The 27,496-nt window shown below is 38.8% G+C and overlaps 3 protein-coding genes and 1 non-coding gene across 4 annotated transcripts in view; 1 reads left to right on the plus strand and 3 right to left on the minus strand.

Moving 5' to 3' along the window:
- The window catches only part of slc13a2 (solute carrier family 13 member 2), a 12,422-nt gene extending 3,415 nt beyond the window's left edge, over positions 1-9,007 (minus strand). Inside the window, exons 1-11 of the mRNA XM_044371499.1 lie at positions 8,711-9,007; positions 6,202-6,330; positions 4,991-5,127; positions 4,067-4,323; positions 3,814-3,991; positions 3,587-3,709; positions 2,686-2,895; positions 1,726-1,826; positions 1,430-1,545; positions 322-483; positions 88-225 (exon numbers count right to left, since the gene is read on the minus strand). Coding sequence (XP_044227434.1) covers positions 88-225; positions 322-483; positions 1,430-1,545; positions 1,726-1,826; positions 2,686-2,895; positions 3,587-3,709; positions 3,814-3,991; positions 4,067-4,323; positions 4,991-5,127; positions 6,202-6,330; positions 8,711-8,812 — 1,653 coding nt within the window. The 5' untranslated portion in view covers positions 8,813-9,007. The remainder of the gene's footprint in view (positions 1-87; positions 226-321; positions 484-1,429; positions 1,546-1,725; positions 1,827-2,685; positions 2,896-3,586; positions 3,710-3,813; positions 3,992-4,066; positions 4,324-4,990; positions 5,128-6,201; positions 6,331-8,710) is intronic.
- Positions 9,008-13,840: 4,833 nt separating this feature from the next.
- vtnb (vitronectin b) lies at positions 13,841-19,214 on the plus strand. Its single transcript, XM_044370799.1, has 8 exons — positions 13,841-14,038; positions 15,013-15,129; positions 15,258-15,479; positions 16,111-16,250; positions 16,470-16,626; positions 18,034-18,192; positions 18,333-18,680; positions 18,848-19,214. The coding sequence occupies exons 1-8, from the start codon at positions 13,975-13,977 to the stop codon at positions 18,982-18,984; spliced, it is 1,344 nt and encodes a 447-aa protein (XP_044226734.1). The 5' UTR covers positions 13,841-13,974; the 3' UTR covers positions 18,985-19,214.
- Positions 19,215-22,876: 3,662 nt separating this feature from the next.
- On the minus strand, positions 22,877-22,950 carry trnat-agu. Its single transcript has one exon. It is a non-coding gene; the product is annotated as a tRNA-Thr (tRNA).
- A 122-nt stretch (positions 22,951-23,072) lies between these two features.
- Positions 23,073-26,728, minus strand: LOC122995607 (diencephalon/mesencephalon homeobox protein 1-like). Its single transcript, XM_044370922.1, has 3 exons — positions 24,385-26,728; positions 23,950-24,128; positions 23,073-23,863 (listed from the first exon to the last, which is right to left on the minus strand). Exons 1-3 carry the CDS (start codon positions 24,515-24,517, stop codon positions 23,210-23,212), a joined length of 966 nt encoding a protein of 321 aa, XP_044226857.1. The 5' UTR covers positions 24,518-26,728; the 3' UTR covers positions 23,073-23,209.
- Between the last annotated feature and the right edge of the window lie 768 nt (positions 26,729-27,496).

Here is a 27,496-nt window from a genome sequence, read left to right on the forward strand (position 1 = left end):
AATTCCTTCACTGTGTTTGTGTTGAGGTATAGTAACAAAAAGAGGGACTTATATATACTACTGTGTATGTGTTTGTGTGAATCTCACCATGTCGAGGACTTTGAGTTTTCCAAAAGAGAAGGCGATGGCGTTGGGTGGTGTGGCCACAGGCAGCATGAAGGCCAGAGAGGCGGCGAGAGTGCAGGGCATCATCACATACAGCGGGTGTATCTTAATAGCTACGGCCTATAAGAAAAACACCGACACAACACAGTTTAAAAACACGGAGAAGCTGTGCGTTAACGCCCTGTGTGTCCATGTAGGCATTTGAGCTGTTCGTACCATTGAGGCCAGTATGGGCAGGAACAGGGTGGTGGTGGCTGTGTTGCTTGAGCACTCGGTGAAAGTCGCCACCAGCAGGGAGAGCAGCATTGAGATGGCGAAGGGGGGGATGCTCTGCAGAGGCGCCAAACTCTCCCCCAGCCATTTAGACAGACCCGAGTTCTGTAAACAAATGTTTCAAGCAGAAATGTTTATTCATTATGGAACATTTTGCTCAGCTGCTGTGTTTCTGCACTGAGATCACCTGTTAATAAAACAGTGTGGGTCACATTTGATCTTAGATTTACTGTTTGGGCCTTAAATTACTTTAGTGCTCTTCTTTTTACACATAAAGATCTGTTTATCCATCATGACCAGTAAGCTACTACTCAGCCTGGGAATGCAGTTGTATAATATCATCATTCTTCATATCATTTAATCTGTCTCTCACAAAATCTCCAGCAATAAAAAGTAATTTATTCTAAAGAAATAAAAACAAATCTACATCCTCGGTTCCCAGAGCCAGAAGTAGTGTCTTCAAATTGTTTATTTTGTCTCATCAACAGACCAAAACCCCCCAAAACACTCAGTTTACAAAGATACGAGACAGAGAAATGCAGCTTTCTCTTCACTTCTCACATCTGCAATGATTAGACAATTAATTGATGAAGTAATTTTGATAATTGAAAAATCATTTTAGTCATTTTTTTAAGGAAAAATACAAAACATTTGCTGGTTGCAACTTCTCAAATGTGATGATTTGATGCTTTTATGTGTCATACATGACAGTAAAGTGAATATATTTTGGTTTTGGACTGTTTATCTGACAAAATACATTTGAAGACATTGCCCTGGACACTATTTTTGGACATTTTATAGACAAATTGATTAATTGGTTAATCAAGAAAACTGTCAGCAGATTACTTAATAATGAAAATAACTGTTAGTTTGTTAGATTGCCCTACAATCAGCTAAATATTTACTTGATGAATAACCTAAATCAGTTATGTAATTTTTCATTCAAAAACTGCCGATCAACTAGTTGATTAATCGACTAATCATTTCAGCACCATATAAAAGGGAACATGAGGCTTTAAAGGGAGAAAACAAAGTGTTGATGTGTGTTTACCTCGCTGCCGGCAGCCAGAGCGAAGCCTCCACCCAGCAGCAGGATGATGTGCCAGGGCATTCGCTCGTGAACCACCTGCCAGTTCAGCAGAGTAGGGGGAGCCTTCACCGTCTTACCTGTGAGACCCACATGAAGTTTGAACATGAAGGAGTAATTAGTTTGAGAGAGCAGTGTCATATCCGCTGGGTAATCATCCCCCAGTGCTCCAGTGAGATGAAATTTAGGTCACAGGAACATCATTAAAGAATTGTATTAAAGTGTATTAGAAGTTTTTTTTCTCAGTAAATGTGATTCACCTTCATCGTCGCAGCCGTATCCTCCGCAACTGGGCAGCCGGGAGGGGATGACGAAGAAGAGCATCGACATCAAGATAGCTACAGTTCCATCTGACACAAACCTGAGGGACACAAGCCGACATTATAAGATTAAAAAATGATTACTGTCTTTTCAATATATTTCTGCTCCGTGGTCTGCTGTGCGTTACTGTCACAGTGCAAATGTGTGAAAACCATTTGATGGGAGGACCAGAGTTTAAAAGATTTTCTACACACTTTGATAGAAAACAAGAGGACAAAATGGAAAAGAGAGATGGAAGGTGAACGAGTCAAAGAATAAAAGAGAGGAGGAAGAAAAAAGTGAGGAATATAAAGGATAAGGCTGCCAATATTCTATATTTTTCTTATTATCAACAAATCCCATGAAAAGACCAAAACCAACAATGTGTTAGTCCATCAATTCTTTCTGACTTTTCTGTCTGTGGCACTAAACTCCCTCTGAAGATGTAAATCATTAAAAACTGATCTCAAACATATGCTTAAACTGTTTTTTAAGTGCAATAATTTCATAAAACAGCTGGATACTGTTTTTAGTGTTTTTTTTAGTGTTTTTAAGTGTTACTCAAACAGGAGCAAATGGTGTGTTTGTTGGGGATTATTTTCAGCAGAGGATTTGGTGCTCTTGTGAATATTTACCACAGCAGAATAGTGTGGAGTATGTGCGATCAACTCAAAATAAACTGCAGTGCCATTATAATGTTTGGATGTTTATTTTGAACATGTAATAAATAGAAAAACAATAAAAAAGGAAAGGAATAAGCAGGCTCTGGCTACACAAACAATACTTGTTAGTTGGATCAAATCATTGTGAGTTTTGGTCTTTTTATGGGATTTATTGACAATAAGAAAAATATAGAAAATCACCAGACTTATCCTTTAATCCCCCCTCAAAAAAAAAGGAAGAGAACGTAAGAGACTCACGGTCCCTCCATATTGAACAGCACTGTTGCCCAGCCGTCTATGAAGCCTGGCTCCCTGGTGAACCACAGGACCACCAGCAGGGTGAAGATGGTGAGCACTGCCCCCTCAGCAAACTTCATGCGGCCCAGCTTCTTGTACTCCTCCTTCATCACCGTGTATGCCTCCTTATCTCTGTCGCTTTTCATGCCGCAGCCAAATGTCTCCTTCAGGCTGACAAGAGAAGTACAAAGGGCAAAGATGCTTAAGATCAGTCAACAAATCAAGGATTTATTAAGGTGGACTAAGTTCAATGAACTGGTTAAACTATAAGGTTTAAACCAGGGATTTACTGCATTTTTTCATAGTGGTGTTTCCTCTGTGGAAAATGGACTAAATCAAATCAATCAATCGCAGTTGATATAGTGAATCAATTATATGATATTGAATCATGCATAGTTGCAGGTGTTTTTAGGTACAATGGAGGTGAAAGTTATTTGGTTTATGGTGCTTAAAGCATCACAAAATTACATTTTAAAAAAAAAAAAAAATTCTGAAAACAAGAAGGAACAAAACTACTATACTTTCAGTGCTTCAGACTATGAGGTCGACCCACTGGTTGTACACCAGACGTACAAAGATAAAGGTTTTTATCAAACAACTGACCGTTTCTATTACTTAACTACTACTTCTCAGGGACACTTTTCATATAAACTCAAGTGTAACAGTCAGGAAGTCAGCAATGATTACTCAGGATACTCCACAGACCTCACTATGACTGCACTTTTCTGTCTCATGAATCTAAAAATATATTTGCAGGGCCAAATACCACATGGTGTAAGTGGTAAAGTAAGTGAATCTTTTAACGTGATGCTTTATATGTGAAAAAAATTGTCATTGCTCACAGGAGCAGAAGTTGTCTTACTTGAAGCCGAGGAACATGAACTGAAGCCAGAGCCAGGAGAAAACCAGCATGAGCACCATGTTGGGAAAAGCAAAGCCGAACCAGCTGGCAAAGTTGATCACATCAGGATTATCAGGAAAGATCCTTCACAAAAGAGAGAAAAGAGGAGGAAAATGGATAATAAGCTGTTAGATATCCAGAATAACATTCTCCTGTGTGTGTGTGTTGAGTTATTATTAATGCCTTACTCGTCGATTTGACCCTTGAGGATGAGGTTAGGGGTTGTGCCGGTGAGCGTGGCCGTGCCTCCGATGCTGGCAGAGTAACACACACTCAGACTCATCCCTTTAGTCAGGCGTACATACTTCTCATCCATCGCTTTCCTCTTCGCCTCCCGCAGTGACTCTGAACCCCACTCATTTTCATCTGGAGGACATATGTCAAAGTTACTGAAAAGGTTAAACTCTAAAAGACCATATAAAACTTTTTTTTTTTACTTACACACTTTGTCCTCCTGCTGAGCTTTAGTGTCTGGCTGTTTCTCATCTGTCTTGTCCTCCTTAGTTTGTTTGATGTCCAGCTCAAACCCGGGGTTATCCGCGGCTGCAGCCTGGAAATCTCTCTCGTCCGCCCGGGATTCTGTGGCTTTCAGTTGCTCCAGCACGGCCTGGGCGATGGGCAACATCATGGCCGTGGTGGCCGTGTTGCTGATCCACATGGACAGCAAGGACGAGACGATCATGAAGCCCATCATCAACCTGTATGAGAAGGTGGTGAATATGAGGATGGTGTTGAAAAGGATTGAAGGATGTGAACAGTTGTAGAGGTGATCAGATCTTAGTATTTATAACATGTGGGTTCATCATTGGAAGAAAGTTTTTGACAGATATCATCCTTTAACAAACTTTAAACGTGTCAAAATTCAAATGTGTAAGTCTGTGATTTAGCAATGCAAAGAAAAGTCAATTTTAACCCGTCTTTCAGTCCAAAACTTGTATTGTATCGATATTATTGTCTTGTTTCAATATACTGAAACTCCTCTCAAGAACTGCCAAACTGAAGTTGATGAATAATTGAATAATTTCATCCACAAGTTAAATCATTTCACTCAGTATCTACTTATTTTGTTATTTTTGTCACAGGAAATGTGAGTCTAAATCACTCAAAAGTTGCCAACAGTGTAAATTCATTAAATATTTCCATCCTGATGAGATACAAAGACACTTTTATATGAGAAGTGTGGAAGCAAGTGAAAAAGCCTTCTAGCCAGTTTTGGCATTTTTACCATTAATAAATCTACTACTGTGATTTTTAATTTAATTGAGGCTTTAAAGATTCTTGTAGGCACAATTTGACCTTGCTGTCTATTCAGTCTGCTGTAGTGTGTACAAAGGTGAGCCGTTAACACAATGAAGGATTTCTTACAGGGATGGACGAACACCGACCAGCAGCAAAACTCTGAGAGCGATACGCTTATGTAGGTCCCACTGCTCCACTGCAATGGCCACCAACAGGCCGCCCATGAACAGCATGTTGGAGTCTTTCAGATACTCAATACTAACCTGAAACAGATCACACAGATACAAATGTCAGCCGAAGAATTAAAGAATGCGCAAAACAAACAGAGAAAGTTTTTTATTACTAAAGCAACACGTGAATATAATGTCCCATAGAGGTCATGTTTAATATGATTTGTTTTATGAGCTATAAAAATAAAACACTTGGATCAGCAGATCTGTCTGTAAAGCTACAAGATGTCTTTGAAAGGTCTGACTGACGATAAGATTAACACTTTCAGCGGGCGATCCTTTAGCACATCTCTTAGTCTAACTCATCCTGATTTCTGACCTCCTATGGAAGGACCAAGCAAAGATGAGGTTGTTCAAGTGTGTCTTAAAACAGACAGTCAGGAGCCCAAATGAACATTGAAATACGTTTTGCTTGCTGTAATCATCCCTCCTGTTCATACTGACCATCGGAAGATCTGCTCCAAGTACATGTGATGGAGGAAAAAATCCACAGTCCTTGTTTTGAGAAAAATGTACCTTAAAGTTTATCTTAAGCTTATATGAGGCTTCAGCTGTCTGAGTTAGTCAAATAAAGTGAATATTTTCCACAGTTACAGTCTTTTTTTGTGTCTTGGCAGACAGTGTTTTCCTGTTCAGCTGCAGTGGACAGATAACAACAAAAAGAGGGATTTTGGCACTAAAATGACAGTAACTTTGAAACATATCTACTTAATTTGGATTTTGTCCCACATCATCTACATTAAAAGTGCATAATGAGGGGATCTCTTAATAGCCAGTATGAACAGGAATGATAATAGCAAGAAAAACATGTGTCAATGTGTCATTTTGGGCACCTGACTGTTGTTTTAGGACAGACTTGAAAAATTGTGAAGCTATCCTTTAACTGTTTGGTACTTCCAAATGGAGCCGTGTGTGTCTGCACTTGGCATTGAGGACAACTCAAAATATCTTGTGAATAGATCAAAATGGGGGCACAGTAATAGAGGAAGAACAGGGACAAAGACTTTCTTCTACCTGAATACAGTAATAATCATGTAGACCGAAAAAGCATTTCCTGAAAGGAAAGTACAGGTACATCTAATGTGTAAAAGTACATATTGACCGTACCGCTCCAGCCTGCATGATGCCCATCATAGGGAAGAGGACAACCGGCAGCAGGGCGGTCACAGCTAGAGGCATACACTCTGTACACCAGTACAGAGCCATGAGGATGATCGCATAACCGCATCGTGCCTCCTGTAAACACACATACACACACACACAGCATAAATACTCTGAGATATAAAAATATACTTGTTTGATACAGATGTTTGATCTGCTTTGTTAAACAGACAGAGACACACAGAAGCAGAGGCAGACACACATTTACAGTAAAGACAACATTTCAGCTCTCAAATCCTTCATCTTATCATGGGCTTCTCTTTAAACAGCAATAAGACTTTACACATGCAGATAGCAGTAACCCTTGATCATAAAACAAACAATTTGTCGTGGTCGTGTCCCACCAGATAACTCTTTATGGGTGGTCAGTAAAAATCTGTTTAAACTACCCGACGCAAAACTTTCCACTGTCACACAGACGAGACCCCGCTCAACTCGGCAGTCAATGCACTTTGACTCAGAGTTTCTGCTTTGTTGCACTTAAACTTTTAAAATATTACAATAAATGAAAATAAAGGAGAAACTAAATGTGTAAAACATGTTAATTATTTAAATAATTCATAAATCTACATTCACTCTGCAACAGGATAATGTATGTGCACTTTACTTACTACCAGTACCACTTTATTTAGTTTACTACTATATTATACTATTACATACAGTTTTAACAACATCAAAAACATTATATTTTCATTAAATAGGCATTTTTACTTATTCTCTTTTAGTTTTTTGTGTTGTTTTTTTTTTTACAATTAATCATCAGTTATTTGAACAATTATTTCAATATTTTGGAAATATGTTTAATCACTTTCTTGAAGAGAGTTAGATGAGAGGATTGACATTACTCTCATCTAGGAAAGAGCTAGCTTAGCATAGCATAAAGACTGGTAGCATTAGTAAATAGCTAGCCATACACAGTAGAAACAGTTTGATTAAAGAGCAAAACTGCTAGCCTCATATTAACGTCACATGAGAGTCATCTAATTGTCAGCAATCTGCCCAACACAGAATATGAACTACACTGTGGGACTGGCCAAAGGAACCAACAGGAGGCAGCAGCAGTGATTATGTGTCTTTAGTAGAACTATAAGTGTCTGTGGTGACACATGTGGGTTGAAATGTGGTTTAAGTTCAACTGTACATTGTGCACCAACACCTCAACCTCACAAAATACACTGATTTTAAATAGAGTAAATCGATATGCTGATGATCCAGTTGCAGCTGTCACTGTATACACACGCTCGGTAACACTGGTTGGGGTCGTAGGGGTTACTGACTGACTGTTTCCAGTGATCATGATAGGAATTTGGCCTTGGGCTCACATTTTATCTCTCTTTTGTACTAAGTGGTTTACATTGGAGACTTCCTGTGTGATAAGTGCAGCAGATATTCAGTAGCCACACACGAGCTACATAATAAATAGCGCACTTTGGTCTGTGTAAGGTAATATTAGACTCTGATATGAATGCATGTTTTCAATATCCCCTTTGTCAGCTTGAAAGGTAATGTTATTCTTTAAAAACTGACCACATTTTACATGAAACTCACCTCAACTCGAATATAATTCTATATTTCAGCAAATGGCCATCGATGTGAAAAACAGCTTGATTTCCTCTTCGTTTTGTGGTATTAAATGTTACAGTTTTGGATTTGAAGCCATCTTTCAAATAATTGTAAAGGGATACATTTTTGTTGGTTTACTGAAAAAGGAGAAACCACAACACAATTTGTGCAGTTTATGGATACTTTTCATTTAGCTAAGCTTGTTTCAGGGTCATGCATTGTACATATTGGCTCACTGGCATTGCTTACTGTGACACCTATATGGAACGGAGCCTTTATTAATGTGATAAGTTACATCTGTGCCTTTTCTTCTATAACAAGTCAGAATTTCTGCAGCAAAAGTTCATCCAGGTGACCCTGCATTGAATCCATTGGTGGGGGCTTTTAAAAATCTGCCTCTGGTGGTTTTAAAGTCTAGTCTGCAAGTAGAATAAATAAGGAGACACATCATCAAATGCTCTTTCTCCAACTGAGCTAAAGACACATAAAACCTTATAAAACCTGAACCTCTCTGAATTCCTGTTTTTTAAGTTTGATCATCTATTTATTTGTAACAATAACTGTTTAGACGGAAAGTTGGCAGATTGTACTTAAAGGTTATCATATCATCAGGATAAATATTTTGACGACCGCTCCATACTGCTGAAACATGCATGTTAACTTGTGCACTTCATCAGGGGTAATAAACTAGACAGTATTAGTCAGTTGTTTTCCATGATGTTCTTATCTGACATGACGAAGGACAGACGCAGGGCACAAACGGGGACAAAAGTCACTGCATCCAAAGTGAGTCTCCTGTTTTAGACTCTTTTGATGTTCTTCCAATCAACACAAACAGATTAAAAGAGTCTCGTTAATTCAAATATGACTTCAATGCACAAATTCAACTCACTGGTGTAGGGCTCATCAGCGGCAGGGGAAGAAGTGCGAGCGGAGTGACAACGATGATGAAGTAGTTCCTGTGGTACCACAGCCATCTCAACCAACTACCCATGATTCTTTCAACAAATCTGACAGGCAAACCAGAACCAAAACACTGTCCAAAAGTCTCCCAGGTGACTCAAAGCAGGCAGAGAAACAGCAACAGGTAGAAAAGACAGGTAGAAGTTAAGCTTCACACCAAGGTCAGGTGAGCTAACGATGGTAGAGCACAGGTGAAGTTGTTCTCACAGAGAACCAGAGAAGTAATGGGACTAATAAACTGCAATTTAGTCTTATATCTGTGGCAGCATATCAAACATTAACTCGACACCAAAGAGATCACAATCCTTAACAGAGAGGGAGATGAAGCTATTAGGTAAGAGAGGAAGGTAACAGTAAAGGTAGAGAGAGGGGGAGGGATTGACACATGAGGAGAGAGATAGCCAAACAATAGACAGGTTTATCATCTAAAGGAGCTCTGTCAGGTTTAACCAAAGGTCAGGTGCTGTGCATGCGCCAGCTGAGCTGAAAGGAGGGAATAGGCGGCCACTCAAGGTCTGCTTCAAGGTCTACAAAAGCTGGATTTTTTTGTTTGCAGGTTTAGTTACAACCTGGAGTCAAGGGACTGAGACATTTTAGAAAATATGCTTATTTTCTTTATAATCAGAGGAAAATAAACAATAGCAATGAAGCAATAAAACGCACCCAGTCATTACACTCAAGGGTCTACAGTCTTACTTAGTCCTGTACGACCAGCGGCTTATGATGGCTAAAATGTTAGCAAACTATTTTGCTGTGTAACTGACATTACTGAATCAGTTCCCTGATTTTATGACTACAGTTACGCTACAGTTTTAGCGTTTACTACAATCCCATAATTGCCAGTTGTGGCCACAATGGCCGACTTCAAAGGAATAGTTTGATATTTTAGGAAATACTTGATGGATTTTTGGCAGTGAAGAAGAGCAGTTTTAAAGCTCAAAATGGGCGGCTCTGGCCATCACCATCCTGGCAGTGCCTGACTCCACCTAACTCCTGGCTCATCCAAAATGGGCAGAGAGGTGGAGCTGAGGTGGGCCGAATGAAGCCTGGTTGCTGAAACAAGCCGCCTAGCGTCTGGCGACCTTTTCACTCAAAGCAGCCACGTCCTTAATTATGCATAACTTTACAGCTTAATAACATTTAAATGAGTGAGTTATAAAAAAAATTCAACCTCTGTACAGTTGTCATGACCGAAGAAATTAGCCATAGAGACCAAAACCGTTTTTTGTACCAGGCTGTAAATATGTTTTGTATTTCTGCTGTAAAGTTGGGCATTTTAACATGGGGGCCTATGGGGATTGACCTCCTTTTGAAGCTTCAAGTGGCCATTCGAGGAACTGCAGTTTTTGGCACTTCCGCACTGGCTTCATTTTTCAGCCCCGGAGGTTGCACCTTGGATACAGCCAGCAGCCAGTTAGCATAGCTTAGCATAAAGAATGGAAACGGTCCCAAGCTCAAAAATACACCCACTAGTAATTCTCAAGCTCGCTAATTAACACGTTATATTTCTTTTGTTTAAAACTGAAGTTGTGTTTTTATGGATGGTCATGACTATTTCTTGGCCAGCCGCAGTGACTTCCTGAAGTCCTAGCTTAGCATAAAGACTGGAAACAAGAGGTTCTGTCCATTTGCCTGCCAGCACCTTTACACTTCATACAAAAACCAAAGTGTAAAAATTAACCTCTGCCATATTACTGTGGGTTATGTGCCAGACTACTTCTTGAGTGTGACTAGTAACTTCCTGGAGTCTCCACTGGTTGCAATAGTTTAAAGCCAGTCCAGCACATAACCCCCAGTAAAATGGTTAATTGATGTTTTTAAGTTTTGGCTTTTATACAGATTAAACAAACAAGATATAGCATTTAGAGGTGGGATTTTGTCAAGTACAGTTTGTATGCTAAGCTAGGCTAGACTGCTGGCTGTAGCATTAATTCAACAAACAGCCAATGAGTGTGGTATCAATTTTCTTGTCTCACTCACGGCCAGAGAGACAAGAGTGTTTCCCAAATTGTTAAACTATTGCTGGAAGACTAGAAGCAGAAAACATGTCAGATAATTATATTTTTTACATGTTTTATCATTTTTGCTAAAGTATCTCAAAGTCACCTGGGTTTTTTGTAAAGCTGCAAAAGTGTGTCAATTAAATAATTGAACTATAAATGTCTTTTTTCAAATGTTTCCTATTTTCCTTACAGCTACAACATGAAAATATGGCAGCTTTGGAGGGCAACTTTGACATCATAGCGAGACAAGCTCCTTACAGTCTGTGTATTCAGCTAAGTTAAGAACAACTTTGACCGATTTCCATACTGAATTTATGAGATATTGAGCTCCGAAGTTTCTAGCATCCTTTGTCTTAAATGGAGATGAATTGTTGAATCATTGTTTTCAGAAATTACTGAAATGACTCAAATATCAGCGCCTACACATGTGATTTAAGAGTAAGAATAAACATGCAAACCAATAAGGAACAACATGCAAATAACGATCAACTATTCTTAATCTATTCTCAGTAAATATATTATTGCATTTTATGATCTTACATAACACAGGTAAATCATTTTAGTACACTGTTCTTTCATAACTTATTCTTTAACTTGATATGTGAGATAAGCCAATGAACAGCTTCAATTAAGTCATAAAACACTTATCACAGAAAGCATGTTTATGTGTGTGTGATTCTCTCTGCTGTTAAAGCAAGTTTCATTCATAAAAAGCTCTTTTATCTGAACACAGATAGTTATTTCTGTAGCGCAATGAAGATTTTTTTAATTTACTCAACATTCATTGTTAAATGCTATGGATAAGATGAGGGAAGGCCCATTATTGATGTAACTACCACACAGGGATAACCAAGCTCTTCACTGCAGACTGAATACTTAACTGATTTTTTTAATGCTCACATTGAAGACTGAGACTGAGCTGCAGATGTGCAGATTTTACGACTGACTGTGATACAATGAACCGTCTGTAATGTAAAGCTCAAAGGTTTGGTGTTCATTGTGTTCTGAAAGCCGGGCCAAGTATTTGTCAAAAGTTGGGCAGCGTTTTTATTGACTGGATTAACTGTTGACATAAAAAGGGAGAGGTAATTTTAAAAATTGTGAAATGTGTAAAAGTGGTATATAAAACCATAGCAGAGCAAAGTCCATCTATGGAAGGAAGATGCACATAAAATCTTTGTTTTTAAAGAGCTCACTTGCAGAACTCTAAAATCACACAGATGATTTGTTCAGTTGTAATAATTTGTTTTTCATTTAGGTTGCAATCCGCTACTTTTCAAATAAAATGCAGTTAAGCGTTCATTCATCAATAACAGAGAGATTTTCCAGCCACACTCTGTCAGTGATTCATCACACTCTATCACACATATTGATGTAATAACCAAATATTAACTTAGAGCATTATGGATTTCAGCTTTTAGGGTGGGTTGTATTGACTAAAATTAACTTTAAAACAAAGAAAGCTGGTTTACTTAATTACAGTTTATTTAAAATTTAGCAACACAGCTCAGTTTCAATTCAGACATACTGTAGTTTTATCATTTTAAATCCAATAAACACCAGGGAGCAGAACTCGTGCACACCTGTAGATCGATAGGCTGACTAAAAGACTAAAAAACAAAGTGTCAAACTGTCTTCTTCACTTGCAATTAAAAAAGATTTATTGGGAACACAGACCAATACACAGACCTTCATCAGGTTCTTTTACAAGACAAAAGGAGGGACCATCTTAAATAGGTCGATAGACCCACATGAATCCAATAAACACTAATTTACCTGAATCTTAGTTTAACTTCATGCTTGATAATTGTAATCAGTATAAACTCCAGGAGGTTGTTTTCTGCTGCAGGCCTTTCAAATAAGTCTCACATCAGGTCCAAACCAGCAGGTCTAAATTGTTGCTGCTAAAGCTCAAAATAAAGAAGCCTGAGTGATAATATAATAATCAGAGTGATAATCTAACAGCCTCGACTTTGTGGATTACACAACTCATCACTCATCAGACATTTCTTTTCTTTTCAGTGTTCGTTCTTCTAATCAAACCTATAAAATATTCTAAATATTAATTGACTGCACATGATTAGAGATATGGCAGCAAGCCAAAGTACTAACGCTCCGCAGTAACTGATACACTGAGAGCAAAAGTCCATTATCTGTCCTCACAAGGTTAATGGACAGTTTTCACTGCACTTCAACTACAGGGTGTAGAGGTGAGCTAAAAACACCAATGTTCTCTGTGAGAGATACATTTTGTTTCTATAAAGAGACACAGAGATCTTTCAGTGTTTAAAAGATGTCTGTGTGTGTCATATGGCGGACTGATGAGGAAGTAATAATGTTACTTTAATTTGTCCACATTGAATTTCACAGCTTTCCACCTGGTGGTGATGTGCTGCTTTCAGCCTCAAGTGTCTCTCCGTGAATCCAATCATCAACTTCTGAAATACAATCTCATGTTGGTCATAATCCAAATAATCCACTCCACAGACATTAAAGATATTCTACATTTTGCTGCTGTTGTTTTTAATATGCCACTCTATTTATCAGGGCTAAATTTGGAAGGAGGCATCATGTTTGCTTTAGGGTTGTTTTTTTACACCAAAGATCAATATAGGAAAAAACGACTGTCCTGGTTACACAATGTCTGACCTCACATAGTCGCTCCCTCTGTCCCCCGCTCACTACACCACAAATCTAACCTGCATATGTTTCTATTACAGCATATTACACAATAGCACATTTTTGCAGTTTCTGGTCTATGTGTAAATATTACATTTCAGCCAAATTCCCATTGCAAAACATTCATTTTAAGAGGCCATCAATGTAAATAATAATTTATTCCCAATTACCTGCCTTGAAATTTAAAAAATGAAGCCAATATTGAGTGTTAAATTTGGGGAATCACTGGTTAAATTCTTGCCTGAAAGAGCCAGAAAGATCATGTTCATGATGGGGTGATGTTTCTGGGACAGAGATCACAGTTTAATGATTATCACAGCCGAGCGTTGACCAATCAGGAAAGCAGACATCCCAGGTCAACAGCTTCTGAAAACTACCTATTGATCATCTGTACACAACGCTTCACCCAAAGTCGGCCACTCAGCTCAAACTCAAGACAAAACAGGCAGAGAAGTGCACGGTTCTGTCTTTAGATTGTGGAGTAAAAGTCGGATATTTTCTGTGAGTCAACATGAAGCCAGCAGTGGTTCTGCTGGGCTTCATCCTGCTGCTGGACGTTATCTTTGCTGCAGAGGGTAAGTCTTCCAGATTGTCTTTAACTGATATTTTGTGCTAAATTTTTCCACAGCTCAAGAAATATTATGCAAGCACATTGAATGCAAATGTAGTCAATCAATATTAAAAGAAAAAAGCAGTACCAGTTTTTCCTCTAGAGACATAGAGTCATAATTACATCACAGTTAGGGTTGCAAATAACAATTATTTTCATCATTGATTGATCTGATGATTCTCTCGATTTTGTCTATAAACTGTTAAAACATTTTTGAAAACATGGCATTCAAATCTTCTTAGAGCCCGCAGTGATGTCTTCAGTTTGTTTGTTGTGTCCGACCAACAGTCCAAAACCTAAAGACGTTTAATCTACAGTCACATATGACAAAGAGCAGCAAGTAAAAGAGCAGCAAAGCAGCAAATCATCACATTGGAGAAGATGGAACCAGAGAATATTTGGCATTTTTGCCAGAAAAATGACTATTAATCGAAACTATAATAAAAATATAAAACTATAATTGAAATTGTTACCAATTAATTTTCTGTCAATCAACTAATCGATTCATCGACTAATCATTGCAGCTCTAATCACAGTGCAATGGCATATAAAATGACTCATTAATATATTAGTAAAATACTGTAAAATATGACAATAATACTATATAAGTACTGTAAAATATTATTAAAGACAGTATTTGTCATGTATTTCCCATTTATCTAAAAATAAGAAAACTATTATGAGTATTAAATACTGTAATGACTAATATTTATTTACTGTCTTCAACATGTTTAAAGTGTTTGTATTTTTCAATAACTCAGTATATGTGGTGTATGTTAATGGGTTTTTTTGCAAGTCTTGACAAGCAGCTGCATAAACTGCAGCATCACAAAGAGGAAGACACACACACACACACACATTTATGCAAAGTCTGACCATGTCTGCATGATATCAGTGCATCTTGTTTCACACTGATAAAATCAAACTGCTTCTCCACAGAGTCCTGTGTGGGTCGCTGTGGCGCCTTCGAACCGCAGAGGAAATGTCAGTGTGACTCCATGTGTGTTTATTACGGGAGCTGCTGTGGGGACTTTGACACCATCTGCCCTAAAAAAAGTCAGTGTGATAAATATTAACATTTCACCGAATAAAATATTTGAATTCACTGTTATTTTCTTCTTTTGGTTTACTCAAAGATCAGAAACATCTTCATGTGATCAAATTGTCTTCTGTTCTGCCTTCAGCTGCTCGTGGTGACACCTTCGGGGAAGCCCAAGGTTCAACACAGGCACCGACAACTTATGAACCGACTTACAACACAATTGCAGTAACCACCACAGCCCCCCCTCCACCCACCACCATACATGGTCCCACACCACCTGTAGACCGTGACGCAGCACCCTGCAGCGGTCGGCCTTTTGATGCTTTCCTGCAGCTGAAGAATGGATCAGTCTATGCATTCAGAGGTAAATCTGGACATTCAACAAGTGCCATCTGACAAATGTCAAAATCTTTAAAAAAAAAAAAAGCCAAATCATCAGGTTTTGGATTTTGGATTGTTATTTATCTTTTTGAGTGTATCTAATGTGTTTGGAAATGGTTTCATGGGCCCAATATTTTGGTGAAATATTGGATTATTTGAACATTTATTGAAATTAAACTGTGTGAGAAGTTTAGAGGGAAAAATCACTATTTGGTGGAGCTGTTAACAACTCATAGACATCTGAAACGTGATCCCGACTACACACTGCTTTTTGTAAGACGTCAACAGCCAAAAAGGTTGGAAACCACTGGTTTCATCTTGGCCTTGGTTAAAAGATTGTTATATTATCCATTGTGTCAAATCTTCATCTGAAAAGTAACTAAAGCTGTCAAATAAATGTAGTGGAGTATAAAGTACAATATTTCTAAATGTAGTGGAGTGGAAGTATAAAGTAGCATAACATGGAGAGTACAAGTACCTCAAAATTATTCTTAAGTACAGTACTTCCTACTAAATGTAACTGGTTTCTTTCTACCACTGGATACTGATTCACTTTGTCATTATGGGAGATAACATTGATGTTGTAACAGTCATCGCCTGCTTTTTCCTTCCAGGCCAATATTTTTTTGAGCTGGATGACAAAGCCGTACTTCCTGGTTACCCCAAACTCATTGAGGATGTGTGGGGAATCTCTGGCCCCATCGACGCTGCATTCACACGCATCAACTGCCAGGGAAAAGCCTACATCTTTAAGGTTGTCATTTCTATCTCCCTTAAGTCTGGAAACAGTGAGTGTTTTATCAAGCTGTAGAGATGTGGAGATTCAGTGTATTCTGACTACCTTAACACTACATGGGAGGAGTAATCCAAATCCAAAACTTGTCATTTTTATTGATTAATGAAATGACTGAATCAGGATCAATAATTACATTAAACCTCACTGCTTTGGGTTTTTGGGGTTACTCTCTTTTAGGGGAACAAGTACTGGAGGTTTGAGGGCGATGTCTTGGATGAGAACTATCCGCGGGACATTTCAGTCGGCTTTGATGGCATACCAGACGACATTAATGCTGCATTTGCTGTACCAGCACCAAGCCACCTGGGCAAAGAGAAAGTTTACTTTTTTAAAGGTATTTTTGTTGTGATGTGTAATATTTTTCACTATTTAAAAGGACCTTCTGCACAGTGCAGACTGTGATGAGTTTTGATCATGTTACTGAGAAGAAATAAGCAACTAAAGTCCAAGAATGAATGAATGCAGCACTGTAAAGCAGCGTTTTCTAACTGTGTTTGGATCATGACCCTTTAAAATGAAATAACTTGCACATGTGTATCCGTTACAGGCAGTTTAACCAAAGACGGTTATTTCATTCTCGGATTGTTTTATTTGAATAGTTTAAACTCTTCTTGTTTTCTCATTAATCATCTCACGGCCGCTCAGATTTGTTCAGTGATTCCTTGGAGGGTCTCGACTCCAAGGTTGGAAACCCTCTGCTCTAGAGCGGCATTTCCTTAACTCATCATTCAGCATTTCATACTGAGAAAAGTGAAGCCAAAGAACTATATGAGGATACATATAGTTTTTTGACATGGAGCATAAATAAAAACAAATTTTAACAAGGAGTAGTCAGAAAAACCTGGTGGGCAAAACTGGTTTTTATAAAAATCTGATGAAAATAAATGGTTTAAGTTTTTATCTCTATAGACCTTTTTCATAGCAGCCCTTTTGACCCAATAAATGATAGGTTCACTTGTCACAGTTGGAAAAGCACAGGTGTCACTAATAATATTAATGATGGCTCTGTTCTCCTCAAGTGTCCCAGTAAACTACTATGGCGGTCATGTGGTGTTGGAATAAACAGAAAAATTAGTTCCCGACTGAGAAAATTCACATGAACGACCCCTCAAGTTGGAACAACAACTCAGAAAGTTGTCGAAAATTTTGGTACACAACTTACCAAAGTTGACGTCATATACGCAGAAACATGGCCAACACAAGTAAATGTTTGGTTGATGGCAAGAAACGTTTTACTAATTTACGTATTGCATATCAGTGTTTTTCTCACATGTAATTTGTAATATGGTATTAGGTTGTGACCGTTAGTGTCTGTCCATGTAGACCTATATCAGTTAGACAAGTTATTCATTAGCATTAACCCTGATAACAAGTCAGGTAAAGCAACGTTTTAGTGTTTTTAGGGACTATACTGATGCAGCAACAAGTCTGGGACAAACTACAACACATCGTCTTTGTAGTGTCCATGTTGTTTCCACATTATGACTTAAAAGCTCAAGAACACACCGAAGTCGGAAGAATGACTTCCCAACTCAGGAAAAGGGACCATCTGAGGAGTACGTGAATGCAGCATTAGACAGTGTGACAGTGAGCCAACACGCACAACACCAGCACCCTAAAACTGATGCAGCTAAATGAAACTGATCCATCATTAGTTTCATTTTCTTCTGTGGTTTTCGTGCTTTTTGATGTCAAAATGTTCAAAAAAAAAAAAAGCTGATATGTTTGTGTCTTATTTCAGGGGACAATTATTACCAGTATGAGTTCAAGCACCAGCCTTCCCATGAGGAATGTGTCCGCATGAGCAGATCCTCGCCGTCTGTGCTGTTCACGCGATACACGGACCTCTTCTGTGATCAGACATGGGAGGATTTCTTCACAGAACTCTTTGGAGACTCCTGTAAGGCTCAGCTGTGTTTGTGTGTGTTCACTTGTGTGCCTCTCTAATCACTTATTTCTTTTTTTTCACACAATCTGCATGAGAAGCAGTGACACACAGTTAATGAGTCTCTTATTCTACTTCTTTCCTTCCTCATTCAGACAGCAGTGACCACACAGGTGCTCGTTTGACCAGCAGGGACTGGGTGGGCATCAGGCCCCCTGTAGATGCGGCCATGGTGGGACGAGTCTACATCAGTCCCAAGCCCACGCAACCAACTCCTCTGCAAGCGAAGAGTCGGAGAATTCGGAGGCGAAAGAGGCCCAGCAAGAAGCGTGGACAGAAGGGAAGGAACAAACGCTTTTTGTTGTTTGATTTGTGGGGTTATGATGATTGGTTTGACTACAGTGACTACGGTGACTACAGCGACTACAGCGACGTGACTGTCGAGACCACCACACCGGAGTACAAGAGAACTCCTGTTCAAAATGTGTACTTTTTCAAGAGAGGTATGAATACACTGAGTTATTCGTTATCTTTAAGTCAGACTCACGTTATGAAACAAAACAAAAAACTGAACCTAAATTAAAATTACAAGAATGAAGACGATTCTGTTTAAGCTTCCTCCTTTAACACCTTTTTGGTTTGTCTGTTTCTTTTCTTTTTATGGCGGCAGATAAATACTACAGAGTGGATTTGCAGACGAAACGCGTGGACTCTGCCAAACCTGCTTACCCACGATCCATTGCGAAGTACTGGCTTGGCTGCGAGCATGAAGAGACACCTGATGCATCACAAGCAGAGAAAAGATAGACAACCTCTGTGAGTCGGCGGTTCTGAGTAAACGCAGATAAATTTTGCTCACCTCTTTATGACGAGTCTTTAAGTAATTAGAATATGAACTTATAATACAACTAGTTCCTGGTGTTTTTGTTGTTAAAGCATTCAACACATGATTAATACCAAGCATGTCTTCTGTATATTTAGGTTATTAGGCTGAAATTCCGCATGATTTAATAATAATAAACTTGACATTTCAGTTTCGTCAGTGTCTCATTCCTCTAATATTTTACTTATCCAAATGGTACAGGCCTCACACACACTCCATACCTAACAGATTAATCCTAGTCTTAATCATCACATCACAACACAAACCTCAACCTCCCCCAACCTTAACCTAAACTAAATCCTAACGCTAACTATAAACATCTTGTATCAGCAACTGAAAGTGAAGACAGCACGTCCTCACAAAAATGTTGCTGATAGACAAGTCAGTGTTGTCACACAAAACTGCACATGTACACAATTGCTTCTGAGCATTTTGGTCCATGTATTCATGTGCATCCCTTCAAGAACAGAAGACTATTGCACTGAAAAACGTCCTCTGAAACTTGTATCATTCATAGAATAATTTCAAATGCATAAAACCACACTAGCATGCTATAGATGACAGTGTCAGTCAGTCACTGAATAGTTAGTCTGTCCAATATTTTGGTCCAGTTTGAAATGTCAGGTTTGACAATGATTTGATGGATTTTTGTAAAATTTAAGGCTAGCATTCTAACATGCTAAACGTTGCATGGAAAACTTAAGTATTCCCATTTAAAGGTTGTTAAAGGACCAGTGTGTAAGATTTAGCAGAACAGACTTGGCAGAAATGAAATATAATACTCATAAGTATGTTTTAATTGGTGTATAATCACCCGAAAATAAGAATTGTTGTGTTTCCGTTAAAATGAGCCCTTTATATCTATATAGTGAGCAGGTCCTCTTCCAGGCTGTTTCTACATTAGCCCAGAACGGACAAACCAAACACTGACTCTAGAGAAAGCCTTTAGCATCTTTCATGAGTTTCAAGACTATCGGAGGTTCTTCTACACGCTTGGAAGAGGAGAGGGAGAGATGGTCAGTTGGTTGCAATCTGCTACTTCACCACTAGATGCCACTAAATTCTACACACTGGTCCTTTAAACACATGCTGATACTTACATGCAAACAATTGGGTTTAAATTGGTGCAAAAAGTTGAGTCTAAATACAGCTTAGACTGTAGAGAAAAAAACTTAGGCTGATATGTCTGACAACACTGAGCCTGACAAGTTAAAAGGTCCTACACAGCGTCAACCTTAATTTAGGTCAGATTGTGGCCTTTATTCTGGCACTGCCTTGATCTTTATCATCTTTTTCATGGAGCCCAAGCAGAGTAGGGATGTCTGGCACAACTTCACCATCTTCAAAGGTGCATGAAGAAGGAAAGAAGTCTGAATGGGTCAGGGCTCCAGCAGCACTTTCTGTGTAGTGTGTTGTACTCAGACCCTGATGAAGGTCACAAAGAGAAACATGTTGGTCTCATGATAAAGTTGCTCTCAAGACTACAAGTACTGCTGGATTCTTTACCCCTTTTTCATGTGGCTGTAGATCATTCAGTTTCTCTGTTTATCAACTTTGAGATAGTTGTGTGTTAAGCATTTCTGCAATCATAAGTCTTCAAGTTTGAGTAAAATTCAGGCTGAATTCTTACTAGCAATATTATCGACTCATACAGCTCAGTTAGTAGATGAGCCTGAATTACTTAATTATTGGTCTTTAGGAGGGAGACTGGAGATCAGCTTGAAGAGAGGGAAAGGAAAACTATGCTGATACAGTATGGATATGCTGAGAATGAACACAAGGTAAACAGCACATGAAGATGAGAAGCAAAGTCATTAAAATGTGTGATTAGGACAGCAAGAATAACAGAAATTAATGAAGAAAAGGAAATGAGTATATTTCTTTTGAGGAATAAATGAGAATTTCTGTTAAATATTATAAACATCATCCTTGAGTAGACCCTGTTATCGCTTCAGTCTGTTCTCTGGGAGGGGTGCACCCCCTGCTGGACAAAAGTTGCTATTCAAACTGGCCTGCTCCACACGTCTACAGCAAATAAAAGCACCATGTGTATATCATTTTATTACTGTGTTCTGTTTGCACTCATGCAACAGTATCATACAAGCTATGATCTTTTAAGTGGGTGAAGCTTTTAATTGTGTAGCACATAAAACCTGCCATGATATACTCAGTTATAGGACATTTTGACCTTCAGATATCTTTCTCTTTGGACCCAGTGGGAACATATCCACGATAAACTAATTTTGCCATAAACACCGAGGTTTAGGCTTAATGATATTTTCCTTTGTTTAGTTCTGTTTCATTTTGCATGTCTTAAGTTGCTTGTCACTTTTCTGTGTTTTGTTTTGATTCCATATGAGTTGTTTGTTTTGACATTTTAAGCTTTTAGTTTTTTTCTCACCAGCAGTGGTGGAAGAAGTATGCAGATCCTTTACTTAAGTAAAAGTACCAATACAGCAATGTAAAAATACTCCATTATAGGTAAATGCATGAAAAATCCTACTTAAGTAAAAGTACATAAGTATTAGCAGTAAAATGTACTTGAAGTATTGCAGTAAAAGTAGTGGTTTGGTTCCTCTGACTGATATATTATTATATATGACATCATTAGATTATTAATACTGAAGAATCAGTGTGTAAGCAGCATGTTACTGTTGTAGCTGCTGGAGGTGGAGCTAGTTTCAACTACTTTATATACAGTTAGCTGGTTTAGTCCAGTGCTTCCCAACCTAGGGGTGCGGCCCCTCCAAAGGGTCACTAGATAAGTCTCAGAGGTCGTGAGATGATTAATGGCAGAGGAAAGAAGAAAAAACAAAGTTCTGATACACAAATCTGTTTTCAGTTTTTGGACTTTTTCTCTAATCTTTCATTTTTGGTGAAATACTGGATCATTTGAACATTTATTGAAATGAAACCATGTGAGAAGTTTAGAGGGAAAAATCTCTATTTGGTGGAGCTGTTAGCAACTCACAGACATCTGAAATGTGACCCCGACCACACACTGCTTTTTGTAAGACGTCAAAAAACAAAAAGGTTGGAAACAACTGGTTTCATCTTTAACAACGTGTTGTATTTTAAAAGCTTGTTATATTGTACATTGTGTCAAATCTTCATCTGAAAAGTAACTAAAGCTGTCAAATAAATGCTGTGGAGTAGAAAGTACGATGTTTCCCTCTGAAATGTAGTGGAGTAGAAGTATAAAGTAGCATCACATGGAAATACTCAGGTATACGTACACATACCTCAAAATTGGACTCAAGTAGCCTACAGTACTTGAGTAAATGTACTTACTTCCCACCACTGCTCAGAAGTGTTGCTTTTTTATCTTTAAATTCATTTCATTGATTCTCACCGTTTAGCGAACACACCTGTCTCATAAATACTTGCTCAGCAGATGAACATTTTGCTACTGCTTCATTGTTGTTGCCTAGCACTGTCGAAAACCAGCTGTGATTGGACGATCCACGTTCGAAATCGAATGTAAAATGTCGAAAAAAGAACGACACGTCATCAGCTGCCTGTGAGTGTCATGGCAACCACTTTTACTTTCTTAACCGTGTAAAAACGTAACATCTTAACGTTACCGCGTTTCACTATTATTATCCTACATCTGTACGACTATAACCAGCGTAACTGACGCTATATAAAACGCTGTGTATCTGTAGCGAAATCGCTTGTCCAGTGTAACGAATATTTTCCGTAATGGCAGCAGTTTAACGTCACCACATTTAAATATTACAAGTTATAGGTGTTAAAATCTACTCATATGTGTCCATGTAGTGCGGTAACCAGTTATACATTGAACTAGCAAGAAAAAGGCACCGCTGGGATTCGAACCCAGGATCTCCTGTTTACTAGACAGGCGCTTTAACCAACTAAGCCACGGCGCCACGTGACGACAAGTGGGGCAGCAGACTATATGAATGAATACAGCACAGCATCAGCGTATACAATAAAGTCTGTTTTATTTGTAATGTTCATGTAATACAATATGTAAATAATATATCTGAATAGTTCTATTAGCCTACATTTAACTCACATGAGAACACGTGACATTCTCACCATAAATACTTGCAAAGCCTATTTACACTAACCCTCCACAGTCTTAAATATGCCATTTTCGTCCAAATACCTCTCTTGTTTTATCAGTTAACCCAACAGATAATCAATCATTGCCGCAGAAATTTCCAATTCTGAGAGATTGAAGTCGTCCAGGTCGTGAAAGCACAGGTCGGACAGGTCGTCCATGGTCTCGCTCATGCTGGAGAAGCCCTGGTGGTCCAGCTGATCCTGGACGCCCTCCTTTGGTGCTGCTGTGTGACCGACTGCAGCACAGTGGCTACCCACAGGCTGAGACCCCTGTCCATCCCCGAGGAAAGCTTCAAACTCCTCCGTTACATCCCACTCACTGAACCCGCTGGGATGAAACGCATCCTGGCAGCAACCAGTGAAGTCTGGGGTTTGGTAGTAGCAGTCTTGGGGGACTCCTGGGAAACCGTGCGGGGAGCAGGATGGAGCCTGGTCGGCGGTGGCAGGGGACGTGGGTGACGGCAGGGACACGGCAGTGGCCTGGCACCCCAGGATGGTGGAGAGTCTGGTGGACTGGGGTAAACTTGGAGCGGGGTAGCCTGGTGGAGACGGGGGGCTTGGAGTAGGGGGGAAAGCTGGAGCCAGCTGGAGGAATGGTGGACTAGTTGGAGAGTAGGTGAACTGAGAATGAAAGTAGTCCAGGGAGGCTTTGGGGACCTCTCTGGTTGATTTCTTGCTCTTGAAGTAGCGTGCGCGTCGATTCTGAAACCAGACCTGTTGAAAGAATCAATCATGGTTAGTCTTTACGCAACACTGAGGCATTTTCCAAACCTGCAAAACCTGCGAGGTGCATGTCATACCTGGATTTTAGACTCTGGTAGACCAGTTATAGAGGCGAGGGACTCCTTCATCTTAATGTCCGGGTACTGTGTGACAGAGAAGACCCTCTCCAGTTCGCTCAGCTGCGCCTTGCTGAAAGTAGTGCGCTTCCGGCGACGCAGGGTGTCCCGGCGCGTCCTATGAGGAGCATCCTGATGGACTAAAGGGAGAAGACAAACGTGATTATTGATCTGTATTCAGCTTCTTTAACACACAGTGAATACAGAGGAGCAAAATTTGGAAATTGAGTACAGGATGAGTTATAAAGATGGTGCACTCAAGGGAATTAAATTCACAAATTCTAGGTTATAAAATCGCAAATTAATTAAGCAACCAAAATGGAAGGTGGCACAGTATGTTGTTATTTCTGTTCCCGAGTAAAAATCTCCTGCAAATTAAAGAATTCAGTCACTCACCTCTGCTTGCGTCCTGTGCGTAAATATCGTCGTTATTGTTCATGTCCAGGCACGGAGCGGACCAGTAATGTCCCGAGTAAAACGTGTTCATCTCAGAAACATTACTGCCGATAAAATCCAACCCGAAAGCCATTATTTTAGTTAAGTTTTCTTCAGGTCTGTCTGTCCGAGATGCGTCTCTTACGTCCACACTGGTGAACAAGCAGGAGTCTGCTGGAGGTTTTTATACTTTGCTTGACAGACACTAAACGACCCCCCTTACTGCACTCCACCTTTCTTGGATATTGTCAAACGCGTGCCTTTGATGTGTCAAACACCTCTTAACGACTGTCCGGCTAATAGGTGTCTGTTTGATCCCTGATGACCCATTAACGCGCCCATTTACCTGAGACTGGGCTTGTCCTAACCTGCGAGAGTTAGGAGGTAGAATCTAGATGATTTGTATTCTAAAACATTTACCAAAATACTTAAACCAATTTAGTTTGTGGGGGAAATTGAATAAAAATGTCAAGATATCAGTTATTTAATGTCTACGCTCCATTAGGTCTATACAGTAGATAATTAAGACGTAATTATTTGTTTTTCAGACTATATTCGCTTATTATCATTATATAAACCTCCAGATTACGTTTGGACTCGAGGGTCCAGGCTTGTTTCTTCTTCTTATGACACTTATGGCTTCAGTCTGTGGCACATCCTCTCCTCCATAGCTCTCTGCCTCCTGGAGCGCATCAGAAGAGGAGAAAAAACCCCTGTGTGTGTGTGTGTGTGTGTGTGTGTGTGTGGTGGAAGTGTATTGAAGAAGCTGCCGGAGTGTGAGGCTTCAGTCAGCTATAATGTGTCGAGGTGACAAATCGGGCTACTTTTTCTCCTTCCTGGTCGGCTGCGTTTCCACCGATCGAGACATCAAAACACCGGATAACGCACAGTCCAATGCACAGCCGGTTCCCAGCATAGTGCCAGACACACGGTAGTAAAGGCCCATTACAATTTAATTTTTTTACAAACATAACGCAGTCACGGAAAACTGAAAGCTGAAGAATGGTATGAACATTATTCTGCAACATTAGGCCTTTTTATTTATGTATTTTAATGGTTATTTCTAATAACTTTTATGAAATGATAGATAGTCTCCCCGTCAGGTTTTCTAATACAGGGTCATACGGAGACCACGTGATATCAGGGCAGCTTTTGGAGCTCATTGAGTCATTAACCTCGATGATTGGCTCAAATTAGCAGCGAAGTATTACGCGTTGACTCCTGCTCCCATGAACAATGCACCATTAAAATCACAACTCAAACTACTGCTGGCCGTCACATGACTTGCATTAAGACAACAATATGTCGATACCAAAAACTGATGGGCTTCCGAAACCGGGTCACATGACTCTACCGGAGCAGAGTGACGCCTCTGACCTCTGTGACCCTGAACACTGAACAGTTATTCTGTCAAACGGGGTGTGGTAAATGTTTATAGTTATGTAATTTAAATCTGAGGTAGCATGTGATGTTTGACATTTTTAAAGCGTAAATTGTATTATTTGTGATATCATTATATATTTTAGGTTTTTATTCTAACGACATATATAAAATCAGCTCTGCCATGTTGGCAAAAGTAAGAGAGCAAAGTCACAAGGTGGCAGTATTACACCATTTAATAAATATAGTTGCAGCAACAAAAGAATAGAAGCTTGGACCACAATGACTCAATATAAATACATTTTTGGTGCTAAAATATTAATTAAAGTCAGTGTTATTGTAGTCAAACATCTATCTATCTAGCTAGCTATCTATTTTTTGATGTCAGTTATAAATAAAGGTAAAACAGCTTGTTATAATGGACTGATATAATATCACCAAGTCTTATTTTTGTCTTAGAAATACTTTATAAACTTTCCATTGTAAACAGTTGTGTTATTTACCTTCAAAGTCCATTAAAATCAACTTTAGTTTAATGTAATAATAAGATTTTTTCTCCTCATGCTAGTCCGCCTTTTAAAGCAAATATCAACTAAGTAAATGAGGCTCAACAAAGCCTTACAGGAAATACTTTATCTGCCATATGAAAGCAGATTATTAGCGTTATATATAATCCTACTTTTGCTACAGTTGATACCAAACTCAATTAGTTTAGATCTTGGATTTCCCATATTTTATAAGAATAAGATCAGCCTATTTTGATGATTTTCTTCTTCATAATGAAGATATTACAGGCAGAGTATAGCGAGGCTGAATGTACAGATTGGTGTTGTATTAAAGTAAAAATAAATAAAAGATGTAACTGAAACAGTTTTTAAAGAGGGATCAGTCATGTAGTCATGAGTGTAGCGTGTCATTTTATGATATTTTTATTGTATCGTAGTTTGTAAATTGTTTGTGTTTTGTGCTGTTTTGTTTGAGTTTTATGTATTTAAAGGCCCGTCTAGAGACGAGCATTGCAAACTAACATAGGCTATCAATGCTGTGGTACGTGGCTTTAGTTCATGCTGAATACTTGTCCCTATACAAATAAACATTACATAAAATAAATGAGTGGAAGAACAAAAGCTTCCACATAGGACACAAGTGATGTGAATCATATACTAAGACCTTTACAGTCACCAGATCTCAACAAAACTGAACATTTATGGGAGCAGCATGTTAAACAGTCTCTCTCTACATCATCATCAAAACACCGAATGAGCAAATATCTTTTTGATAAATTGTGTTTTTCCCTCCTTCAGAGAATCTGCAGCAGCACTGAAGCTGTTCTGGAGGCTCATGTTGGCCAAACACCTCAAGAGACTTTATGTTGTTTTTTCCTTTGATTTGTCTCCCATCTATTAATGTGAGAGAGAAAACAATAATAACGGTTGCTAAAGACAACATACTGTTATTTTCACTTACTGTCCAACCAACCAATTATGCAATTTGATTTTTAAATAGGCGTTTTTGTCTGAGCTTTAATGACAAACATCTTTGCAATTTGAATTTATTCTACCTAAAAAAAAACAGCAAATCAAAACTAAAATGTCAGAAGTTAAACAAAATATAAATATAACAACATATTTTAGGACATTTCACCTTTTCTTCCCACACATTTCTTGGGATTACAGACACCCTCTTCGTCTCA

The sequence above is a fragment of the Thunnus albacares genome, chromosome 13, assembly GCF_914725855.1.
Source record: "Thunnus albacares chromosome 13, fThuAlb1.1, whole genome shotgun sequence".
NCBI lineage: Eukaryota > Metazoa > Chordata > Actinopteri > Scombriformes > Scombridae > Thunnus > Thunnus albacares.